The sequence below is a fragment of the Microsporum canis genome, genomic scaffold, assembly GCF_000151145.1.
Source record: "Microsporum canis CBS 113480 supercont1.1 genomic scaffold, whole genome shotgun sequence".
NCBI classification, from domain to species: Eukaryota; Fungi; Ascomycota; class Eurotiomycetes; order Onygenales; family Arthrodermataceae; genus Microsporum; species Microsporum canis.
In genome coordinates this window covers 3,454,501-3,469,655 of record NW_003299169.1, presented here as the reverse complement: position 1 = coordinate 3,469,655, position 15,155 = coordinate 3,454,501, and the positions used below count along the sequence as shown (strand labels likewise).

Below are 15,155 nucleotides of genomic sequence, written 5' to 3'. Positions count from 1 at the left end.
GTAGGAGCATAAAGGGGATAAAAAATCAGTGAGAAAGATGATAGTTCAGAAAACGAACAAATGCAATGAAGGGATATATTCTTTTGTGATAAGAAGGAAGGAAAAAAGAAATATATTAAAAAAGCTTTAACCGGGCATATTTATGGGTATAGGAAGGATAATGATAGGAAGTTCTTTCAAGGCATGCCAGTCACCGTCACCGTTACTGCAACCGTTGCCAGCAGGGAGGGAAGCATCTCAACACAAAATCAGACCTGAGGGGGGGAAATAAAAGAAAATAAAGGGCAACGAGATGAAAAACGTAGATAGAAAGATCGATGTGGAAAATAGTAGTCAAACCGCGAGATCATGGAGAACCAAACGCCTTTTCAGTTCTATGTTGGCTTGTCACAGCCAATTCTACCAAGGAGAGCTTTTCGATCATTATGGTCACTCAACGTAACTCGTCCACGGGCCGTTCTTATTCGCACAGGATGACTCTGGTGATTTGAACCGTTGGGCATGACAGATCTTGACCAGGAGCTGCCTTCTGAGGCCGTGACTCTCGCCGAGGAAGTGCCGGCCTTCTCCTTCGGCTCAACGTCTTCTACCTCTTCCTCGCCGTCACTTCTCGTATCCTCTGCGCTTGAACCCGTCCATAAAACGCCCAGAGCTACTTTGATAATCATCCCAAGCCAGATGAGGGAGAGAACCTGCAATAGCAGCAACATTCCAAGGAAGATAACTTTGATGGTACTGGTCATACAAATTGGGCCATCGAGATCCAGGAAGGGGTTGAAGGTGTGGAAGAACAGGTCGGGTGAGCCGGTCGACAGTTGTTTGCCGGTGGCGCCGGCATAGCATCCGAACGGTACATCAGTGGGAACTGTTTTGTGGATGGACCACCAGAGACTCATATAGATGAAATGACGGGCGATGACCCAGGTTGTAAGGAAGACACCAAAGGCAACTGTACAGGCGCGTTCGAATCCAAGGTATTTAAGCATTTTGGCAAACTATTATATGTCCGTTAGCACAAGGTACGGCAGTAGCAAAAAAGGGTACGCACAGGAAGCATGAAATCAACAATATCCATCAGACAGAGGACCACGTTGGCAACGTTGTAGAAGCTATAGACATATGCGGATCCGAGCAGCGTGCTGGTGATGATATGATGGACAACCATCTGTGAGTGGTCCTTGCGTTTGGCTTCAATGTGGATGACGAAGATTTGCTGTACCCAAAAGGACAGCTGTAAGAGGCAGTATAGCTTGACGTTGCCTGTGACCTCGCGGGTGGGCCAATCGGCCCATATCGCACGGAAATTGTACCAGTAGCTAGAGTGATACCAGATGTTCTAAGTAATTGGACCAGCATGGTTAGCAGCAGTCCAGAGAGATGGAACAGAAGAAACACATTGTTTCATAGAGCAATAGCTAACCATTCCATAAAGCCAAAAGGCTAGGTAGTAGACCAAAAGCCATCCCTGCTCGGCAAATCGGACAGCCTGTTTGTGTCTTAACCCTAGCTGAGTGGCGATAGGATAGAAAAACCAGTCAATTACTATAGCTCTGGTAGCCGTGAAGCCTAGCATGGAGCTGATGACGAAGTAGACATCGTCCAGCCCCTGCTTGTAATTTCCAGTCTCGGCATGGTAGTGAGGAAGCTCGAGATAGGGCGTGGTGTACGCCCTGAGAGATGGAACGAAAGCATGTACGGCGAATATGATAGCGAGAATTGAAAGCGAACCACCTGAGAATTGTTAATTAGGCCATTGAAAATATGTTTTTGTTGAGGATGATGAGAAAGAAAAAGAGAAAAAAAAAATTAAACTGCGGTTTGGGTGTGCACACCTATCTGGTTCGCAACCACCCATTCTCGCCAGGAAGCGCCATCCTTCGACGCCCTGCTTGTCTCCGTAGTCGACACACAGGCATGGACGTTGGTGATCCCATTCTCCCTCCGTTCGGCAGCCAGAGCTACCGTCTCTTTAGCCATTGTGTCTCTCGAATTCCTACCCGCTGCTTCAGTAACGTCGAGGATGGGGAGACCGCACCGGGGAAGCTCTAAGAGGTGAGGAGAAGGTTAAAAAAAGGGATCGCATCCAAGCTATAAATCCGGCTGATGGAGGTCGTCCAGACAGAGAATTAAGACCAGCCCAAGTCACCGAAATCTCTTTTCTATGCAGCGAGGGGGGCAAAGGGGCGAATGTGATTTGGCGATGGCGTATATCCCTACCTATCCTCAGTTTTTTTTTTTTTTTTTTTTCCCTTTTGGGTCAGGGACCAACCAGGGCAGGGTTTCTGTACCTTGAATATGTATGTCGCCAATGAACGGCGAACCACACACAACAACAGCACAAGAGTGCAGCAGAGAGAGAGCGAGAGAGAGCGAGAGAGAGAGAAGCTATACAGATTGATGACAAGTCGATGTGTCCTTGCTTTTCCTCTCTGCCTCGTCATGGGGGCTTTTTCCCTTCTCCATCCCGCGTCCATGAAACGGCCTCCGCTTTCTGCTTCTTCCTCTTTTTGGCTTCCCTTTTTTGGCCTGGCCCACGTGTTATGCTGAGTCATGGCTTACTAAGACAAGAAAGACAAGAAGATGAAGACGATGAAGATGAAGAGACGGAAGATGAAGAAGATGATGATAAGAGAAGAAGAAGAAGACATGGATAGGTACCTCGCTATGTATAGTTCTGTGGATGAAGAGGTCAGGGATGGCGGCCTCACATGGCAGCATAACTGACAACTATAGCCACGGTAAGCGCTAAATCCCAGCAGTAACTATCAAAGATGCAGCGCAGATGGGTTATATGATTAGGTGGGTTATTTGATTATATCCATGGATTCTTTGTCGTTGGCATTGACACCGGCCCTGCAGGCTATAGCTACATCGTGGTTGTCGCCCAGAACGAGAAAATCAAGACCAAGGCCGCCGTCGTTAGAGCCACTGGAGCAGCCCCAGAATTTAAGCAGATAGTATACGAATTTTAAGATCGTCGATTGGGATCCTTCAGATAAAAAGACAGAACTAGCTCGGATCATTGTTTCCCATTACACATGTGTTGTCCGCCCGGATGCCACCCACCCTTGAGTATAAATTCAAACCGAAACCCAGTTTTATATCACCAAATAAAAGCAGTTTTAACCTCCAGATATTTTCAGTACGGACTGATGTCAACATATTCGGGATTACTTCTTTACAGCCTCTAAATAATACAGGGAGAAACACGCAATCCCCCTCCGCCGCCCAAAGTCACATCTCATGGGTCACGAACGTGATGGCAGATCATTGGCCGGAGATGCTGATCGTGAGGAACTTGGTCGTCTGGGGAAGAAGCAAGTGCTAAGGGTGTGTTCCATATATGCATTCCCTTCGCCTTATACACAATGTAAAATTCGGAGATATTCCGAGAAGACACAGAGATCCATACATGCATGGATTCATACATGCAAGTGTGAAAATAAAAAAAAGAAATGCACAGCACAGCTAATACGCAACCCAGCGAGGTTTCCGGTTTCTCTCCATTCTAGGCTTCAGTTGCGCCGTCCTCATCACCTGGGAGGCCTCGTTGATTCTGTTCCTTACAGGACTCCGAAATGGCGGCCACGCAGGTATCATATATGGCTACATAGTAATATGGGCCGGCAACTTGGCTGTTTTCACCACCCTCTCTGAACTTGTCTCTATGGCTCCCATCTCCGCTGGCCAATACCACTGGGTTGCCATGCTGGCTCCAAAGTCATCCAGCAAATTCCTCAGCTACATTACCGGCTGGCTGACCGTGGCTGGATGGCAGGCTGGTTTTGCCTCGGCTTGTTTTCTGACCGGCTCCATGATACAGGGACTTGTCATCTTTACAAACCCGTCCTATTCTCCCAGCTCATGGCATACAACGTTCTTCCTCTGGGCAGTGGCGTTGTACTGTGTCTTCATCAATGTTGTGACTAGCAAATTACTGCCTGCTTTTGAAAAGCTAGCATTAGCTCTCCATCTTGTCGGTTTCCTGGCCGTTTTGATACCCTTGGTCAAGTTTGGAGTAAAGAATGACGCAAGCTTGGTATTCAAGAATTTCATCAACGGCGGAAACTGGTCGAGCCAGGGAGTCTCGTTCTTGGTCGGGTTGACTGGAAATGCATTTGCTTTCTTGGGTAAGCTAGACACATTCTAAGTATGACGTTTTTGGCATAAACATCCGCTAATCATCCTCACAGGCCTTGATGGAGCATATCATGTGCGTACCTTGCTCGCCTTTGCCTAATCTCTGTATTTCCTGTGTACTACTAACCCAGTCTAGATGTCCGAAGAGATTCAAAACCCATCCATCACAGTCCCACGCTCTATCATTCTCACTCTATTCATAAACGGAAGCTTGGGATTCTCCATGCTTATTGCAACCCTGTTTAGCATAGTTGACTTGCCCGCTGCTCAGAATTCGCAGACCGGTTTCCCTTTCCTGGAGATTTTTCTGCAAGCTACGGGCTCAATTGCCGGCTCCGCAACGATGGCTTCAGTCATCGTTACGTTAACCCTATTCGCAAACTGCAACTACCTTGCTTCCACGTCCAGGATGACCTGGTCGTTTGCAAGAGATCGAGGTCTGCCAGGGTGGAAGACATTGGCGAAGGTCTGTCCATTATCGTTTCACTTCTACATAATTTGTATTGCACGAATGTTCAAATTCTAACAATATATCACAGGTCGAGCGACGCACCCAAGTTCCTCTAATATCCATTCTCGTCACAGCTGCCATAACCATACTTCTCTCTCTCATAGTTATCGGCTCAACCACGGCTTTCAACATTATTGTCTCGTTAACACGTTGCCTGCTTATACATCAGCTACTTATTAGCCACTGCCATGCTCCTTTATCATCGTTGCAAAGGGAATGTCTCGTACCCTTCCAGTGACAATATAACTGGCCCAACCCTTGCCAACACGACAGGAGCCCGTCTTGTCTGGGGCCCATGGCATGTCCGTGGAGCCGTCGGGATTGCCACGAACGTCTTTGGATGCATATACCTAACGGTAATCTTGATATTCAGTTTCTTCCCCGCTGATGCAATTCCAACGGCAGGAAGTATGAATTATAGCGTTGTTATTTGGGCGTTTGTGATTGTCTTTAGCATTGTATATTACCTTACATACGCGCGGAGAGTGTACGATGGCCCGGTTGTGGAGGTTGATACAACGACATTGCCGGAGCCCATGGTTAAGCAGTAACCAGCTGTTGTAAATTAAATGTATCATGCGCATATAATAATGTATCGATCTGATAGAATTTTATTTAGTATGAATTCAGTGCAACTATCTTAATTATTATCCAGTCTATCTAACATATATACATTCAAGGTGACTTAAATCAATCCCCTTCATGCAAACACCGATTGTTGACCTTCCAATCCAGCCGTTATCTTTTCCACGTACTCGTCTGCATCTATTGTTACAGACCCATTTTCGCTCTTACGGCTACCTGTCTGCAAGGCTTTGTCATTCATCACCTTCGCAACAGCCTCAACAACCTCTTCCTCCTGCCATACCCACTCATCATTCCTCTTCTTCTGGAAATACGCATCATACACCGCACTCAATTCCAGATCTCGTGCAATCGTATTTCTCACCACACTGACTGCCTGTAGTCTCGAGACAGAATTCAACATCGCCGTCGCAGATATCGATACAAGCTGTTGTGCTTGCTCAGCAGGTGTAGTTGCAGTATAAAACAGCCTATTCGTAGCTGATAGGTAAATGAGAGCAGCGCAAATGACGTCAAATACAGTAAATGCTAAAGGCCGTAGCGTGACGAGTCGAACGTGCAGACTCGCTGGCGCATCCGGGTAATGGTTATATATTTGCGTCCACTTATTGCGCTGGCCACTGGGTGTATTCGTCGAAATGGAGAAGAGAGGAGAAGTCGCTCGTAGAATAACACAGAGTTCAATCATCAAAAGTGCCACAGAGCCGATGAGAAACTTATTCCTCCACCTAGCTACCTTTGGTCCCACGATAGAGCTAGACGTCACGATACCGATGACAAAGAAGTGGAATAAATGAGGCACAAGTGTGTTGAAGGGCAAATAGTAAAAAAGATAAGTGATTGAGCTGTCCAGCGAACAGAAAGGACAAGCAATCAGTGGCTCAGAACCGAGCTGTAGATATAATGCTCTTGCAGTAGGAGAGCTAAAAAGTTTCTTGAGCGTTAAATCATGTTCGCTTTCAACTTCGTATCGTCCACCTAGTCGTCTTAGACGCGAGAAGAGCAGCTCTGTCGGTGTGTTAAAGCGTGAGCCGGTGAGTTTGAAGATATCGTTTGTCCCGAAACTGTTATTGGATAGTATGTTGCTGCCGGATGGGAGGCTGAGGGCGAGAAAGAGAGCGGTTGAGAAGAAGAGTATGTTTAAAGCGCGGGAGGCCAACGGAGGAAGAGCTTGGAGAGGCGGCCGGTTCGCAATGTGCGAGTGGACTGATCGGAAGAGCGCGATGGCTTTGGGTATCAGGATAGGCGCAAAGAATATGGATAACGCCTTGATGCTGTTGTACCTTGTTTTAGAATGCTGATTATCAGAGTTGGTATGGCCTGGGAGATGTACTTATCGTAGGAAAGCATCCTGGGCGAAGACTCCCTAGAGTTGGCCCACGACAAGCGAGCGGCAATAGTTATGGGCTCTAGATATTAATAAAACCAAGCATCCTACGCAGCCTGTATGTATATGCCCCTCCGGCCGTTTGGTGTCGAAGGCCTTCTTGCTGTATGATGCATAGGTGTCATTGAAGTATTTTAAGCGCCAAAGCCGGGATTTTTATCTACAGGGATTGTGCATATTTAGTTTTAGTGACCTCATCACCAAACACCGCAACACAGTGTAAACAAATAGAAATAAAATGGTATAAACAACTAGAAGTAGAATCACTGTCTAAATAACACAGCAGATATGTCCTTTTGTTCTGACAGTCCGAGAACGCTAAACACTCACTGATTTTGAACGGAAATAAAAGTAAGTTAACAGGGAGGATACCGGAGATTGAAAGTCCTCAAATATAAAAATCATGAAACAGCGCCATACCCGAAACACCTGCTAACCGTACCGCGCTGGAAAAAAAAGTGACAAATGAGATTCAAATATTAAAGACAGCAAAGGCCACAACAAATTCCGATAGTGGATTGGAGGGTGGAAGGCCAGGTTTCCATGACATCTGTGCCGAACCTTGACCCACAGATAATCTGGACCGGCATCATCATATATGATTAGAATACATTGCAGGATGGTGGGCGAGATTGGGAGCGGCAATCTCTGAAGGCATTGGGGACTTGGGTGTGATGGGTGACCCTGTGGACGCCTCGGGGTTGTTCACGATTGGGGAAGAGATGCGGACTGGGAACCGAGAGGGTTGGCGTACTGACACCGACCGGGGGCTGGAGGTTGAAGAGGTATAGGTAGGCAAAGATCCCTTGCGAGAGAGCTGGAAGGACCTGTAGCTGTCCTTACGTGTGACCGCTTCTTGAGTAGCCACGGCCCCTCGAGCACGAACATGGCGTGCGGAGACTCCGAGATCTGAATCGCGGAACACATAACTCTGTGAGAGTCGTTAGTATACTGGACGAGAGAAAGGAATAAGAAAAGGAGAAGCGAACCAGTCCAATATTAGCAGCTCCAATGACAATGGAGATGATACCTGCCCCCAATATAAGTCTCCAGAATGGAAGGCCTATTGCTCCCTGACGGGTTGCCTCGTTGTTCAAATCTCCGAGAGTCGATATACCAAGTAACACCATGGCTGTTCCAAGGGTGACGAACCCTGAGTCCTCGCCCAGTAGAGGCCAGTTACGGTTAAAATATGAGCGGAAAATGCTGAGTTCGGAAACGATAAGGAATGCTAGAAACCATGTTAGAAGAAAGGGTATAAAAGAATGTAAGTGTGTCCGGAGAACGTACAGCTGATGGACGCAATGGCAACATGGGTGACTGTTTCGAAGAAGAAATTAGACACCAGGACGGTCTTTATCAGCAGGATGGTGTTTGCAGCGATGATAGCGAGTAGACTGATGATGTTCATGGCTCGAATGATGTTTAATATCAAATACCCTGGGCCAGCCAAGGGGAGTTTCGGAATCTCCATGTTAAAGGGGTGTTTTTCTGTATTATGGCCTTGAGATGTGATGTTGGATGTAGTGAACGATTGGCGTGCAAGACTTGGAGCTTGAGATTGCATGGACGAAGAGGATGGCCTTTATATTGGCTCTTTAGTAAAAAGAAGTAGCTGGATATCAAATGAAAGAAGGTGGGAGAAGAGAAGGAGAATAAATAGCCTGGCCTGCAGGACAGAAGCACCGTCAAGAGAGTAATAACAATATAGATAAATCAACAATAAGGAATGGAAGCAGTCTAATTCATCAGAGCAATGAATTAAACATATCGCAGGCCAGCCATAGACACAGGTATTGTGAATATGGAGAGGACGAGGACGTTGGAAGAGAGAGAGAGAGAAGAGCAGGACAAGATTGAACAATATAGGTGGAAGAAGGGCGAGAAGAAAAGAAATCCCTAAAAGAACCAGAACCAGGTTATGCTACTTTCTTCATCCGCTTGTCGACCCTTTTCCCCATCTATACATTCTTGGGATGATATGAATAGCATGAAACAGCATGGTTTAACCATGTCTATACATAGACCGCCAGCCGCCCAAGTTCTACATAGTAGTTGACTGGCTAGGTAAGGTAGGGATCCCTCAGGGACCCCCAAGCGGCTCTCCTCTGCTTCAGGATGACCTATCTTCACCATCAGCGACTGGCCATCGTCGTCTCCTGCCCATCTGCGTCCTTGTTGGTGCTGAAACACGGCGTCTCGACCTCTCTCAGCCAACCGTCTTGTTTCTTCTGCTTCTTCTCTTTTCTTTTTATATCCAACGCATGGTCACATGACTCCGGCGCTTCCAAAGGCCAACTTTTTTCACGAACTTCCTTTATCAACTTTTCTTTTACTCAACTCGACGCGCCCAAAACGGCTCTCTTGGATCCATATCGTACACATCTCATCGTCATAGTATCGTTCAGTGTGGAAAAAAAAAAAAAAAAAAAAAAAACTAATATAGCACGATGGCCCGCGGTAACCAGCGTGACAAGGCGCGAGAGAAGAACTTGAAGGAGGCGGCTAGCCATGTACGTTGAACCTCTTTTCCTTTATCGATAGCGGGACACTCCCCTCCCATGCTGATGATCTTCTGTAGAAGAAGAAAAATGAGATGAGCGGTACTGAGTATGCTCGTGCCAAGGAGGCTCAGGCTGATATTATGCGGAAGAAGCAAGAAGCTGGTACGTCTCCTGTTGGTGCATTGTTTTAGAGTGATCTTGATGGCTAACCGTTCAACCTGCAGCAAACGCGAGAAAGGCAGCAGAAGGGAAAAAGAAGTAGCTACTAAGATACATCATGCCGCCGACCGCCCTGCTTTAACGGATACTCGTTGGATGTCTCTTGGAAGAAAAACTGTTTGAGTGTTGAATGTTGGAACAGTTGGCTGTCCTGGTTGAGATACTAGCTACGCGACAAGGTCGCCTCCCAACGCCTCCATGAGACCTTCGCGCCCCGTCATAAGTACGGAAGGTAGCTTGGTGTGACTCTTTATGATGATGATAAAGAGGCAGGAAGCCCTCTTCTCCTAACGAGAAAGCCTCCTTGGTTCAATGATAGCGTTATAGCGTTGCTTTTTTTTTTTTAAACTTGAAATTTTTATTTATTTCTATATAACATACATACCCTTAATTTTTCACTTTGATCGGATTTAGAAATTGCTTTCTCGTAGTTACTCCGTGATATGTATCATGTACGTCATGGTTGCCCATCGTATGTAACGACATGACAAGTCCATCTCTTCCATGACCTTGGACCTGGAGCCGTCTTATTTGCCACCGAACCGTCCGGCCGTGCTCGTTCCTGGGCCCGATCTTGGGCCCAACCGTGCCCTTCATGGACAGCTGGATCGACAAGGCCAGACAGGATGGTCTCAAACTTGGAGATAGCCAGCTCGACAAACGTCCACAGAGCCTCTCTTTGCCACCGCACCGCACGCCCGAAACTGATAACACGCTGCACGACATCATGCAGGACATCTCCATCATCCTCCACCAACGACAGGAGATGAAGCAGGAACATCCAGCCCGAGTTATCACCGGGGTGACGGAGACACCAGTCACACAAAGTTGTAATTAGACGGGTATCGGATATTAGCTGGGACGTACTAACTCCCGTCTCCGCCTGATCCCTGTCGGTCCCGGCCTCCTCACCCTTGACCTCATAAGACATGTTGGGCTCTGACAGAACGTCAACCTCCACGCTGCTGGTCAACAAGGCTATATACTGCCGTAGATAGCTGAAGGCGTAATAATTCATGGGATGATTTTCAGCGGCCCGTAGAACAAGGCCAATTTCACCCTTTAGCATCTCAGCTTTGGACTCGCTAGCCTGCTGGAGAGCATGGGCCTGATGCATGACCCAGAAACGATGGTACCATAACATCGGTGATTTTGCATGGCGATGTAAAGGTGATCCGAGCAAGGAGGCGGTGAGATTGCGCTCGATGGATAGAAGATGCATCCGGGATGTCTGGCTTGAGGTCAAGTTCGACCCATTCAGCCGAGACGAGAGAATCCTTCGCTTGCGCCAGTTACATGCTGTCAGGTGCTCAGAGTCGAACACTAGGATGACAGTCGACGCCGCCGCCGCCGCCGCAGCAGCAGCAGCAGAAGAAGAAGAAGAACAAGCGTTAGAGGAAGCAGAGCCCACTGTCTCAGACTGTCGAGAGTCAAAAAACACCCGTCTGGCGATGGTGAAGGCCCGCACCAGCGCCTTCTTGGTGACACCTATGTATCTGCCGCCATCGTCCGTGAGTAGTGGCCCCAGGCCTTCTGGAAGGATTTCAATCTCGATCGACTGCTTCTCGCCTATCGAGGCCAGGATATCGTATATTACTCGTGTCTCTAGAGTATCTGTCGAAGTGGTGGCCGACATTGAAAGGCGTCCCTCATCGTATATGCCTTCTTCTTCCACTGCCAAGCCAAGTGCAGTCGCGAGTACCACAAAAGACCGACTCTTCTTCTTCTCTCTTGTACTTGTAATTATTCTCTTCTCTCTTGCACTTGTAATTATTCTTCTCTCTCTCGTGTAGCTTGTAACTATCCCTTCTTTCTCGCGCTGAGTGTGTATGCGTATTGGTGGTGGCTCCGAATATGACGTTTTAGCCAGAAAAATAAGCCATAATTACGGATACAAAGATCATCACACGTGCATAACATGTCTGTGGAAGCGAAGGGCGTCGCAGCATGAAGAGGAAGCGAGACGGACGGAAACTGAGCCCACACATAAGTGGACGATATATAGGATCAAGTGGATAGCGAGACGGTTAAGGGTAGGCTAGACGTCAGGACCTCCCGTCGCACGGCCTTAGCACAGATGCTCCTTAGCTATATCAGCTTATTACTTACATTAATATATAGTAGCGCGCACAGTTACATATAGTATGTCTATAGTTACAGAGGAACGTTGGAAGAACCAGCAAAGGATAATTAGATTGAGTTAAACAGATCAATCACCTTTTTTCCCTTTCCTTTGCTTTTTCTTCTTCTTCCTCTGTACCGGAGCGAAGCACCAGAACAAGTTAAGTTCTATCAGGTCCCTTCCTGTGGTTGGAGTGTTCGATTTCGATACCGACCAGGGCTTGGGAAAAGAAAAGAAATAAGAAAACCTTCAGCCTGCTATCCTGTTAATCCATTTCATGACACATTGCTGACAGATAATACTGCTGAAAGGTGATTGGCATGGGCTGCGTGAACTTGTTTCGCTTCGCCCCTCGTTCTCTGGCGAGTCAAGACGAACGCAGAAAAAGGAAGAAATGTCGACCAGGTATGGATGTACATAATACTACTACGTAGTTGATTGAACCCACGCCACGTTTTTTTTTTTTTTAGGCCCTTTGCCAGTTCGTACGATTCGATATACATAAGTAGTGTATATACATTATACTATTCGGGCGAGTAGTTCGATAACTACGGCGAGGGTGCGTATTATTACTATGGATGTGACTTGCTATGTAGATGCCTTGTGTCACTGTACTTGGGTGACTATGTATTATCTGACCCGTGGATACAACATAGTAATGTCAGCGTATATAACTGCTCCAAGTGTCATCCACGGTTACAGATATACCATGCGATGAAACGGGGAGCAGGCCGTTTCGAAAGGTTAGGAAGAAGAAGACGATGGGCTGATGTTGAGATAGAAGAGAGCCATGATAAGGGTAGCCGACACCCGACGACGTGGCTCTGGTCTCTCTCCTGGGCCTGAAAGGGGCGAAATAACCCAACCCTAACCGAACGCGGAGACACTCCACGCTGTGTATGTGGTTCGAAGATCGAAGACGAGTTGTTCGATCGAAGAAATAAGGATGAATAAGAGCAATGGAAGGAGAGCAAGTTATGTATACATACATTATATTTTACATCGAAGGCGGTGATAATTACGACGGGCGCGTAATCAAGGTAAACAAACACATCGTTACATACTTGGTACGTCTACTTACATATGTAAGTATGCCTGCATGATACGAGAGGGGCAAAGACTGGGGGGTAGAAGAAAAAAGAAAGAAAAAAAGCTGGCGGCAAGAAGAAGAAGAAGAAGAAGAAGAAGGCAAGGCAAACCCGACACGACGGTTCCAGACCCCGAAAACCAGGAAAACAGACGGCATGAAGATGCTGGGAGATCTGCCGTTATCCAGTCATCATCATCAGCAGCAGCAGCATCATATGTCATCTGCCTTAGCTTCTGGATACCCTACACGAGGAGATATTCATCATATCCCGGACGCTTTGTCGAGTGAGTAACCAGCCTGACCCCAAGCACACGTTATCCCCTTATAGAAGATATGTAAGTACTATGTAGGTGTGTACCTGTACAAGAAACCGCTGCCATGGCAAGAAGGCGAGGGGGCGAGGCTAGGTCAGATGGCAGGGTTTTTTTTTTTTGGTTTTTGGTGCAGCTTCATGCTGTTTGTGGCAGGTAATCAACGATGTATGCATGAATGTACACTAGGTGTATGTGTACACAAGTGTGCCTGCTTACTGGAGCCCAACCGAGAGAAAGGCCCTTGCATGGCTCGATGACCCTTCAAACCCGCCTTTGTGGGTGCTGGGAGGGTTGAAGTATCATCGTGTAATACACACATAGTATAGATAAATACCGTCTCGAGCCTGCCATTCCGCTTCATGAGTCGTGAAAGTCGAGTGCGCCACGTTCGTCTTGTCCTAGCCTGTTCAAGTGATAGTGTTCAGTGAATAAATATTATGTGTGCGTGTTTTGGCTGGCTTTTTCCTTTGTTCAAGGTCAAGGGGGGCCGAGGAAGGGAAGAAAAAACACCTCGCGTCCACTTTCTCCGCGGGGCCGCCAGTCTACCATAAGTGGCGCCCTGACTCGTGCAGATAGAGTTTTCTCTTGTCATGGCCCGACAAGTTTGAGTCTTGAGTAGTGAGAGAGCACAGTATGATATAGAAGAAGGGACTTATAGATGTTTTCTATACTATATATATATTAACGCTGCTGATAATAAAGACAGCGGAAAAGAGAAAAGAGAGGGAAAAAGAGAGATGGAAAAGAGGAAATACGAAAACGAGAAGAGGGAGGACGGTAAGTTACGGCCGGTAATGACGCCTTACCCTTTACATGCTAGTGCTACTCCACCCCTGTCCGGCCCAGCCCGTCGGAGTGGCCCAAAGGAAGCACGCCAAGAAGAGCCAAGCCAGCCAAGAGAAGCAGAAATAAATCTTATCTTTCCCACCGAAGAAAAACCTGTGGGCGCCAAGCCACCCCTAATGGTGGATCCACCGCCCATATAACCTTTTTTTTTCCCTTTCCACTCACACACTCTTTTTTTTTTTTTTTTTTGACTTTCGCTGTACTGTCACGCCCGTTACAATACGGGTCCCCGGGGGGATCAGTGCGGCCCCAGAGCCCCGGGCCTGGTCCACCCTTTTGCTTTCTCTCTCGCTCTCCTTTCTCTTCTTCCTCCTCTTCCTGTCCTTCTCGTCTTCCTTTCGTCCTTTTCTTCCACTTCTCCTTCTCCTTCTTCCTCACCTTTGTCATCACGGTGTCGAGTGTTTACTGGAAGGGCTGGAGCAGTTGATTGAGACGCTGGTGTATGGTGAGTTTTTCCAGCCAAAGGGGGAATAAAGAGATACGGGAAGGGAGACAAGACCATGACGCTGACGGGACCGACAGGAATAACTATTCGATCTCACCGTCCTTCCTACGCCTCCCTTCTCCCCCCTTCTTTTGGGTACAACCGTCGCCCAAGATGGCTACCAAGTCATCCATCCTACATCCTCCAAATGAGACGGAGCACTCTTCGTCGAGGATCACCCGCGAGGGTAAGAAGATCACCTACTCGCTCAGGGTGATGCAGCAGCCAGAGCGCGCCAGAGCTTGCGGTGCCGGTGCGAAGTGTATGTCCTTTCTTCTTCTTCTCTCGCGCCATTTTTCTCTTCACCGTGCAAAGAAACACCAACTGAGAAAGGGGGGGTTGAATAGCGGCCGCCGACCGTCGTCCTGTCGACCCGCCACCGATCGTAGAGATGCGCATCTTCGAGTCAGACCCAAACAACGACATGCAAAAGACCGATGTCACCTTCTCCTACAACGCCAACTTCTTCCTCTTCGCCACGCTCGAGTGGGCTCGTCCATATGCCCACGGCAGAGTCCAGGGTCAGCCGACTGCGTGTCCGGTTCTCACCGGTGTCCCAGTGGCGGGCATCGCCTACCTCGACCGTCCCAGCCAGGCCGGCTACTTCATCTTCCCAGACCTCTCCGTCAGGCACGAGGGTCTGTATAGGCTCAACTTCAGCCTGTACGAGGAGCCCAAGGAGAGCAAGGACGAAGACAAGGTCCCTCCAGCTCCTGTCGGTACCGTCTCAACCACCGGTATGACCATGCCCATGAAGTCAAGACAGCCCATGAAGAGCATGTATTTCCGTCTGGAAGTCAAGACCGTCGCCTTCACCGTCTTCAGCGCGAAGAAGTTCCCTGGTTTGTCGGAGAGCACCACCCTGTCGCGTATTGTGGCCGAGCAAGGTTGCAGAGTCCGCATCCGTCGTGACGTGCGTATGCGTCGACGAGACCCAAGTCGAGCAAGGACTA

The 15,155-nt window shown here is 47.9% G+C and overlaps 6 protein-coding genes across 6 annotated transcripts in view; 3 read left to right on the top strand and 3 right to left on the bottom strand.

The window, feature by feature from the left end:
* Positions 1-374: 374 nt before the first annotated feature.
* Positions 375-1,977, bottom strand: MCYG_01274 (sphingosine N-acyltransferase lag1; the record flags this gene model as incomplete). The annotated part of the gene is made up of 4 exons (XM_002851124.1): positions 375-995; positions 1,049-1,336; positions 1,421-1,731; positions 1,833-1,977. 4 exons carry the CDS (start codon positions 1,975-1,977, stop codon positions 375-377), a joined length of 1,365 nt encoding a protein of 454 aa, XP_002851170.1.
* A 1,266-nt stretch (positions 1,978-3,243) lies between these two features.
* On the top strand, positions 3,244-5,202 carry MCYG_01273 (choline transport protein; the record flags this gene model as incomplete). Its single annotated transcript, XM_002851123.1, has 6 exons — positions 3,244-3,330; positions 3,485-4,130; positions 4,194-4,213; positions 4,277-4,606; positions 4,680-4,792; positions 4,821-5,202. 6 exons carry the CDS (start codon positions 3,244-3,246, stop codon positions 5,200-5,202), a joined length of 1,578 nt encoding a protein of 525 aa, XP_002851169.1.
* Positions 5,203-5,351: 149 nt separating this feature from the next.
* MCYG_01272 (conserved hypothetical protein) lies at positions 5,352-8,034 on the bottom strand (the record flags this gene model as incomplete). Its single annotated transcript, XM_002851122.1, has 4 exons — positions 5,352-6,510; positions 7,235-7,554; positions 7,613-7,854; positions 7,914-8,034. 4 exons carry the CDS (start codon positions 8,032-8,034, stop codon positions 5,352-5,354), a joined length of 1,842 nt encoding a protein of 613 aa, XP_002851168.1.
* Positions 8,035-9,803: 1,769 nt separating this feature from the next.
* On the bottom strand, positions 9,804-10,982 carry MCYG_01271 (conserved hypothetical protein; the record flags this gene model as incomplete). Its single annotated transcript, XM_002851121.1, has 1 exon — positions 9,804-10,982. The coding sequence occupies one exon, from the start codon at positions 10,980-10,982 to the stop codon at positions 9,804-9,806; it is 1,179 nt and encodes a 392-aa protein (XP_002851167.1).
* Positions 10,983-12,427: 1,445 nt separating this feature from the next.
* Positions 12,428-12,897, top strand: MCYG_01270 (uncharacterized protein; the record flags this gene model as incomplete). The annotated part of the gene is made up of 3 exons (XM_002851120.1): positions 12,428-12,535; positions 12,578-12,842; positions 12,887-12,897. The coding sequence occupies 3 exons, from the start codon at positions 12,428-12,430 to the stop codon at positions 12,895-12,897; spliced, it is 384 nt and encodes a 127-aa protein (XP_002851166.1).
* A 1,419-nt stretch (positions 12,898-14,316) lies between these two features.
* The window catches only part of MCYG_01269 (veA protein), a gene marked incomplete at both ends in the record, with an annotated part of 1,961 nt that continues 1,122 nt past the window's right edge, over positions 14,317-15,155 (top strand). The window contains 2 exons of the mRNA XM_002851119.1: positions 14,317-14,464; positions 14,550-15,115. Of these exons, the coding sequence (XP_002851165.1) occupies positions 14,317-14,464; positions 14,550-15,115 (714 nt within the window). The remainder of the gene's footprint in view (positions 14,465-14,549; positions 15,116-15,155) is intronic.